General features: G+C 56.4%; 1 protein-coding gene across 1 annotated transcript in view; it reads left to right on the top strand.

The window, feature by feature from the left end:
* Nucleotides 1–4,865: 4,865 nt before the first annotated feature.
* Nucleotides 4,866–8,069, top strand: part of AR (androgen receptor) — a 206,602-nt gene continuing 203,398 nt past the window's right edge. The window contains exon 1 of the mRNA XM_077308518.1: nt 4,866–7,124. Within this exon, the coding sequence (XP_077164633.1) occupies nt 5,929–7,124 (1,196 nt within the window). The 5' untranslated portion in view covers nt 4,866–5,928. The remainder of the gene's footprint in view (nt 7,125–8,069) is intronic.

Below are 8,069 nucleotides of genomic sequence, written 5' to 3'. Positions count from 1 at the left end.
AGCATTCCAGTTGAACTATTCAAAATCTTAAAAGACAATGCAGTAAAAGTGCTACACTCTATGCCAGCAAATTTGGAAAACTCAACAGTGGCCACAGGATTGGAAAAGGTCAGTTTACATCCCAATCCCAAAGAAGGGCAACGCCAAAGAATGGTCAAACTACTGCACCATTGCACTCATTTCTCATGCTAGCAAAGTTATGCTCAAAATCCTACAAGCTAGTCTCCAGCAATATGTGGACCGGGAACTTCCAGAAGTACAGGCAGGATTTCGAAGAGGCAGAGGAACTAGAGATCAAATTGTCAGCATACGGTGGATCATGGAGAAAGCTAGGGAGTTCCAGAAGAACATCTACTTCTGCTTCATTGACTATGCTAAATCATTTGATTGTGTGGAGCACAACAAATTGTGGCAAGTTCTTGAAGAGATGAGAATACCAGAGCATCTTATCTATCTTGAGAAACCTATATGCAGGTCAAGAAGCAACAGTGAGAACCGGGCATGGAATCACTGATTGGTTCAAAACTGAGAAAGGAGTTTGGCAAAGCTGTATTTAACTTGCCTATTTAACTTGTATGCAGAGCACATCATGAGAAAGGTGGATTTAGATGAGTCATAAATTGGAATCAAGATTGCAGGGAGAAATATCAACAACCTCAGATATGCAGATGATACTACTCTAATGGCAGAAAGCGAAGAGGAACTAAAGAGCCTGTTGATGTGGGTGAAGGAGGAGAGTGCAAAAGTTGGCTTGAAACTCAACATCAAGAAAACAAAGATCATGGCATCCAGCTCTCTCAATTCCTGGCAGATAGATGGGGAAGAAATGGAGATAGTGAAATATTTTATTTTCCTGGGCTCCTAGATCACTGCAGATGGGGATTGCAGCAAAGAAATTAAAAGACGCTTTCTCCTGGGGAGGAAAGCTGTGGCAAATACTTGTGGACTGTAAACTTTACTTGTGGATTGTAATCTATTTGTGGATTGTAAACTAAACATGAGCAGGCAGTGTGATGCAGCGGTAAAAAAGGCAAATGCCATTTTGGGCTGTATCAACAGGGGCATCACATCAAAATCACAAGATGTCATAGTCCCATTGACCACTGGTCAGACCACACCTGGAGTACTGTGTGCAGTTCTGGAGGCCTCACTTCAAGAAGGACGTAGATAAAATTGAAAGGGTACAGAGGAGAGCGACGAAGATGATCTGGGGCCAAGGGACCAAGCCCTATGAAGATAGGTTGAGGGACTTGGGAATGTTTAGCCTGGAGAAAAGGAGGTTGAGAGGGGACATGATAGCCCTCTTTAAGTATTTGAAAGGTTGTCACTTGGAGGAAGGCAGGATGCTGTTTCTGCTGGCTGCAGAGGAGAGGACACGCAGTAATGGGTTTAAACTTCAAGTACAACGATATAGGCTAGATATCAGGAAAACATTTTTTCCCATTCAGAGTACTTCAGCAATGGAATAGGCTGCCTAAGGAGGTGGTGAGCTCCCCCTCACTGGCAGTCTTCAAGCAAAGGTTGGATACACACTTTTCTTGGATGCTTTAGAATGATCCTGCGTTGAGCAGGGGGTTCGACTAGATGGCCTGTATGGCCCCTTCCAACTCTATGATTCTATGATTCTAAATCTAGACAGCATCCTAAAAAGCAGAGACATCACCCTGCCAACAAAAGTGCGTTTAGTCAAGGCTATGGTCTTCCCAGTTGCAATGTATGGCTGCGAAAGTTGGACCATAAGGAAGGCCGAGCGTCAAAGAATTGAGGCTTTTGAACTCTGGTGCTGGAGAAGACTCTTGCGAGTCCCTTGGACTGCAAGGCGAAGAAACCGGTCAGTCCTAGAGGAGATCAGCCCTGCCTGCTCCTTAGAAGGCCAGATCCTGAAGATGAAACTCAAATACTTTGGCCACCTTATGAGGAGGAAGGACTCCCTGGCTGGGAGCAATTGAGGGCAAAAGAAGAAGGGGACAACAGAGAATGAGGTGGCTGGATGGAGTTACTGAAGCAGTTGGTGTGAACCTAAATGGACTCCGAAGAATGGTAGAGGACAGGAAGGTCTGACACGAGTTTGCACCTAACAACAACAAGAAGAAGAAATCTAACTTCCAGATCCCCTCAAGGGCAGACTTTACGTTATCTCCATGCTAAAAAGAGATAAAGACAACAGATTTCTTTTCAGGCTGACTCATCTTCAGAAGATCATATTTTCATTATTCCCACATCCCAGTGCCAACATCCCATCCCCTGCACAGTTAAAGGGTCTAAAGAGTTACCGCTCTGTAACTGTATTGGGAATTGGGACACAACCTGTCCCCCCCCCCCCTCCAGGTTCTCAGTTGGCCATTTGCTTTCCAACTCATTTGTCTCTTTTCCTCTCTTTTAGTTTGATTCTCCAGTTGGTATGTAGTTTTTTGGGAAGGCTTTTGTGGATGTGCAAGGCAATTCCTGCATTGCTTTTTCCTTTCTCGAGCTTTTAATGCATTGCAGAGGTTAATCTAATATCTTTGCCTGTTTATAAAATGAAACCCTCTGTGCTTAAAAGTCCCCCCCCCCTCATTTTTCTGAAACAACTTCCACACAAGGAGTTTTTTGTGTCACGGCCTCCTAATGTTGGTGGCTTATGTTGCGATTCGGCCATTTTTTAACTGCTTTTTCCTGCCCTCACAACCACCCCTTTTCACGGCTTTGGGCTTTTGTTCCTAGGCATGCATTTATATATTTATCTTCATTGTTGCACATGATTTAGGTGAATCCCGTAGGGTGGGGGCCCGTGGATAGATGTTAACTTGGATGGGGAAACAGATTGTGTCGGTCTGAAGCAGAAGCAGAAGAAGAAGAAGAGTTGGTTCTTATATGCCACTTTTCCCTACCCGAAGGAGGCTCAAAGCGGCTTACAGTCGCCTTCCCATTCCTCTCCCCACAACAGACACCCTTTGAGGTGGGTGAGGCTGAGAGAGCCCTGATATTACTGAAGAAGAAGAAGAGTTGGTTCTTATATGCCGCTTTTCTCTACCCGAAGGAGTCTCAAAGTGGCTTCCATTCGCCTTCCCATTCCTCTCCTCACAACAGACACCCTTTGAGGTGGGTGAGGCTGAGAGAGCCCTGAGATTCCTGCTCGGTCAGAACAGTTTTATCAGTGCCGTGGCGAGCCCAAGGTCACCCAGCTGGTTGCATGTGGGGGAGCGCAGAATCGAACCCAGCATGCCAGATTAGAAGTCTGCACTCCTAACCACTACACCAAACTGAAGAACCAAGTTTGAGTCCAGGGGCACTTCAAAGACCCACCGAGTTTCATTCTGGGCCTAAGCCTTAAGGGTGCCATTGGGCTCCAACTTCTATCTAGGGATGTCATCGGGGCCCAGCTTTAGGTAAGGATGCTTTTCCGCACATTGGGCATTATTGCATGAAGCCTGCTGTATGTAAAAGCGTGAAAAATAATCACAACTCAATGGCACGCCACACCTGTTGAGCTGCCTTGAAAGTTTATGGGTGCTTTCCATGTATCTTGTAGTCCTCACTCGCCGCCAGAAGCGTGAGGAGAGACAGCAAGGTGTTTTAGTCCTGTTTTGCTTGGGCCTGCCTACAATTGTCACCAATCAATCCCCTCCTGGCATGGCTGATTGACACATGAACTTCCAGGAAAGGGAGAGGAAAGGGAAGGCGAATGGAAGCTGCTTTGAGACTCCTTTGGGTAGAGAAAAGTGGCATATAAGAACCAGCTCTTCTTCTTCTTCAGGAATATCACAGCTCTCTCAGCCTCACCTCCCTCACAGGGTGTCTGTTGTGGGGAGAGGAAAGTGAAGGCGACTGTAAGCCACTTTGAGTCTCCTTTGGGTAGAGAAAAGCGGCATATAAGAACCAGCTCTTCTTCTTGAGTAATCTCAGGGCTCTCTCATACTCCCTTCCCTCACAGGGTGTCTGTCGTGGGGAGAGGAAAGTGAAGGCGACTGTAAGCCACTTTGAGTCTCCTTTGGGTAGAGAAAAGCGGCATATAAGAACCAGCTCTTCTTCTTGAGTAATCTCAGGGCTCTCTCATACTCCCTTCCCTCACAGGGTGTCTGTCGTGGGGAGAGGAAAGGGAAGGCAATAGGAAGCCGCTTTGAGACTCCTTTGGGTGGGGAAAGTGGTATATAAGAACCAACTCTTCTTCTCCAGTGCTGAAATGTTCTTTAAAAAACAGAGACTAATATAGGCCTATTTGTTGCTCCAGGTTGTTCTCAATTTTTAAAAACCAGTTCCCCTCCTGGGAAGAGGGCAGAGGGAGTTGGGTGTGAGGGCGGGACATTGGAGGTGGATGTAACGCTTCTTCGCCTCCATACATGTCTTGTGCTAGTGGCCTTCTGGTGTCCGTGGGGTGATGGTGCTATTTAGGTTGGTGAATGCACCTTTTGGGATTCACCCACTCACACCTTAAAATGGCAGATGTAGCGAGCAGTTTGCCGTCTGGATGAGGGAGGTTCGTGACCTCATGTGGAGCACCCGGAATATAGGCTCTGGAGGGGGGGGGGGTAAGTATGTCGCTAAATTTATGGCGAGCCGAAAGGCCCCGAGGGTGTGTTTGTTTTCTGTTTACAGGGGGATGCCTTGATATATTAGGGCCCTGCCTGACTCGGGTAACAAAATGTCTGGCCTGGAGCAGCACAGCCAGGATGCAGCCACTGTGGCGCAGAAGGTTTTGCCAGCTTGGGGCCAGCAGCGGCCCACTGGGAAATGTGGCTGCAGCTTCCCTGCCCCCGGCAAGGCGGGTCTGCTGACTACCTGCCTCATCTCGCACGAGGGGAGGCAGAACCCTTGATAGCGCCGCTGTCTCGGGGCAAGACCTAGGAAGGAACTCGCAGGCCCGCGAACCGGCCACGGCTCCAGAAGGCCAGGGGAGGCGGGCCGCTGCAGCCCTGCTCCGTCGGAGAGAGGCGTTCACACGTGCGCGTCTGCAGGCCCGCCTGCGAGGGAGCGAGCGAGTGCCGAGCCGGGCTTCTCCCCGCCCGCCCGCCCGCCGGCACCAGAGCAGCCTTCGGGCACGTGGAGCTGGGCGTGCGTGTGCGGAGCGGCGGCAGCGCTGGGCCGCCGGAGAAGGGCTACATAAACAGGGCGCCGCTTCCTGCCTCCGCACGCTCCGAGTCCGGACGAGCCCCGCGCCCCGGCCGCCCGCCCTGCTCTGCTCTGTTCCCCGCGGAGGCCTTGGCGCAGCTGTCTGCCCGGCCGGCCTCGCAAGGGCAGCTATTTGCAGCGGGCGGCGGGAGAGCGCGCGAGAAGCCAAACCTCCAAGAACCGGATTTGGAAGCGCGGCCAGGTTCCAGCGGGGCGGAGCAGCAGCAGCAGCAGCAGCAGCAGCGAAAGGCGGCGAAAGGGGAGAGCCCAAAACCCGGGCGAAGCGGCCAGCAGCCGGGCCGGGCGAGCGGGCGAGCGAGCGAGGGAACCAGGAGGGCTCCGCCGAGGGATCGCCCCTGCCGCCGCCGCCGCGGGATCGCCGCGCCCACTCGTGGCTGGCCCGCTGCAGGCCGGAGCCGGCGAGGAAGGAGGCAGGAGCTCCGCGGGCCGGCCTGCCGCTCAGGGCGAGCCTCGGCTGGGCCGGCGGGACGCTCCAGGGAAGCGGGTCAAGGGCCCGGCGGCCGCGCGGGGTCTCGGCCCGGCCTCGCCTGCCGCTCCACAGACGTCCGCGCCGGGCCGGTTAATCATTGCCGCGCTCCGCCCCCGGCTGCCCCGGCTCCGCGACTCCTCCGCCCGCCCACCCGGCCGCCCGTCCGCCTGCCTCCGAGGGCTCCGCTGCGCACCTGCCCGGCCGCGAAGTTTCCTGCCGCACGTGGCCGCCTCCTCGCCGTGCGCTCCTGCCCGGGATGGCCCGTCCGCGCGGCCGGCGCCCCTGCTAGAGCCCTCCTCCTCCTCCTCCTCCGGCGCCCAGCTCCGCTCCAGCGGCCCGCCAGCGCAGCCATGGAGCTGCACGTCGGGCTGGGCCGCGTATACGCGCGGCCGCCGGGCAAGACTTTCCGCGGCGCCTTCCAGAGCCTCTTCCAGAGCGTGCGCGAGGCTTTCCAGAGCCCCGGCGGGGCGCGCGACGAAGCCCAAGCAGCAGCGGCGGCGGCGGCCGCCCCGTCCTCGTCCTCATCCGCCCTGTCCGGGGCCGGCGCGCGGGACCAGCAGCAGCCCCAGCAGCAGCCGCCGCCGCAGCCCGGCGCCTCGCCCACCTACCTGCCGCTCGACGAGCCGCCCGCGGGGCGCAAAGGGCTGCCGCCGTCCGAAGAGCGCGACTCGCTGCCGTTCGCGAGCGGCGACCTGAAGGAGCTGCTGGGCGAGAGCGGGCCCCTGCCCCTGCTGGCCCCGGCGGCGTCGGCGGCGGGCTCTGCGGCGGAGGGCGAGGCGCGCGGCGTCGAGGGTCCCGCGTCGGCCAAGGAGGACTTTCTGGGCGAGAGCGCCAAGGAGCTGTGCAAGGCCGTGTCGGCCTCCATGGGCCTGGCGGTGGAGGCGCTCGAGGCGCCCGGCGGCGTTGGCGGCGACCTGCTCCTGCCGGCCCGCGGCGACTGCATGTTCGCCCTGCCCGGCGCGCACCCGCGGCCCCTGCCGCTGCCCACCTGCAAGATCGTCGAGGCGGACGGGGCGGCGGGCGAGGGCGCGCTGGCGCTGGACGGGCCCGGGCCGCTGAGCCTCTACAAGGGCGCCCCCGAGGGCCTCGACGAGCCGCCCGGCGCCGCCGCCTTCCCCGCCCGCGACTACTACAACTTCCAGCTGGCGCTCGCCCCCCACGGACGCATCAAGCTCGAGAGCCCCCTCGACTACGCGGCGGCGGCGGCGGCGGCGGCGGGGGGCGGCGGCGGCGGCGTGTGGGGCGGCGCGCAGTGCCGGCGCCCGGCGGAGGTGGCCCACTACGGCGGCCCGCCCTGGCACCCCTTCTTCGCCGACGAGGGCCAGCTCTACGGGCCGTGCCCCGCCGCAGACGGCCCGGCGGCCGCCCCCTTCGCCTACGGCAGGAGCCCCGCGCCGGCCGGCCAGGAGGGCGCCGAGCTGCCCGCCGAGGTGTGGTACCCGGGCGGCGTGGTGGGCAGGATGCCCTTCGCGCCCGCCGCCGGCTGCATCAAGACGGAGCTCAGCCCCTGGCTCGACGGCTACGCCGGCGCCTACGGAGACGTCAGGTAAAGAGCCCGGCGCCGCGCACGGGCCGAGGGGGTCGTGGGGAGGGGCCGAAGCAGCGCTCCCCAGAGGGTGGGAGCCCGTTTCCCTTCTGGATCCCAACCGCTGGACTCCTGCTCGGCTGGGTCGGAACCTGGGCCCCTGCCTCTTGCTTCTGCGGACCGGCGGCGGGAGGGAGGGAGGGAGGCCGCGGCCCCAGGATTTCCCTACAGAACCAGAAGCCCCACTGAGGGATGATTCAGGGATCCAGTGCAGATAAGTCGCTTTGATAAGGCAGAGCTCGTTGAAACAGGTCTCTCTTTCATGTGTCAGTTTGATTGTGTTTTAACCCCCAAATCTTTCTTTTCCGAGCTGTGCCGGGAGAGTTCTGTGGCACATAACACCAGCACACTGATTACAGTGAAGTACCACTGTGGGTGGCGGGGGGGGGGGTGGCAGATGGCTCTTTTTTTGAGGGGGGGGGTTGCAGGGTATTAACCCAGTTGAAAGGACTAAGGTGTATCAGAGCATTTCTAGAGCTACCAAAGGTGGCACCGGAAAAGGGTAAAGCAACCAAATTTGCTTCCATAAGCATGGTCGGCCACTCTGAATTTCAACTTCTTAGAGACTGAAACAAGAATGTATAATTAATGTATCGCAGAATTTTCCCTCAGTCATTTTTATGCTGAAGAAATCTAAAATTTCAATTAAAACAACAACTAAGAGATTATAGTAATTTCCCCCCCTTCTTTTTCTTTCTTTTGGCCTTCACCAAGTGTTTCTAGTGGGAAACAAGTCATGCAGAAGATAGGAAAGAGCTAAATGATGACTCGGTATTTGTTCAATAAAACCAGAGTCCCGTCCGGCCCCTTTAAGACCAACCAAGACTGATTCAAGACAGGAGCTTTTGAGTGCAGGCCCCCTTCCTCAGACGTGAGTCTGACTCTGATTTTATTGGGCTACTTGAG

This window comes from Paroedura picta, chromosome 13 (genome assembly GCF_049243985.1).
Source record: "Paroedura picta isolate Pp20150507F chromosome 13, Ppicta_v3.0, whole genome shotgun sequence".
NCBI classification, from domain to species: Eukaryota; Metazoa; Chordata; class Lepidosauria; order Squamata; family Gekkonidae; genus Paroedura; species Paroedura picta.
The sequence above is the reverse complement of the archived record's forward strand: the minus strand, read 5'-3'. Positions and strand labels throughout refer to the sequence as shown.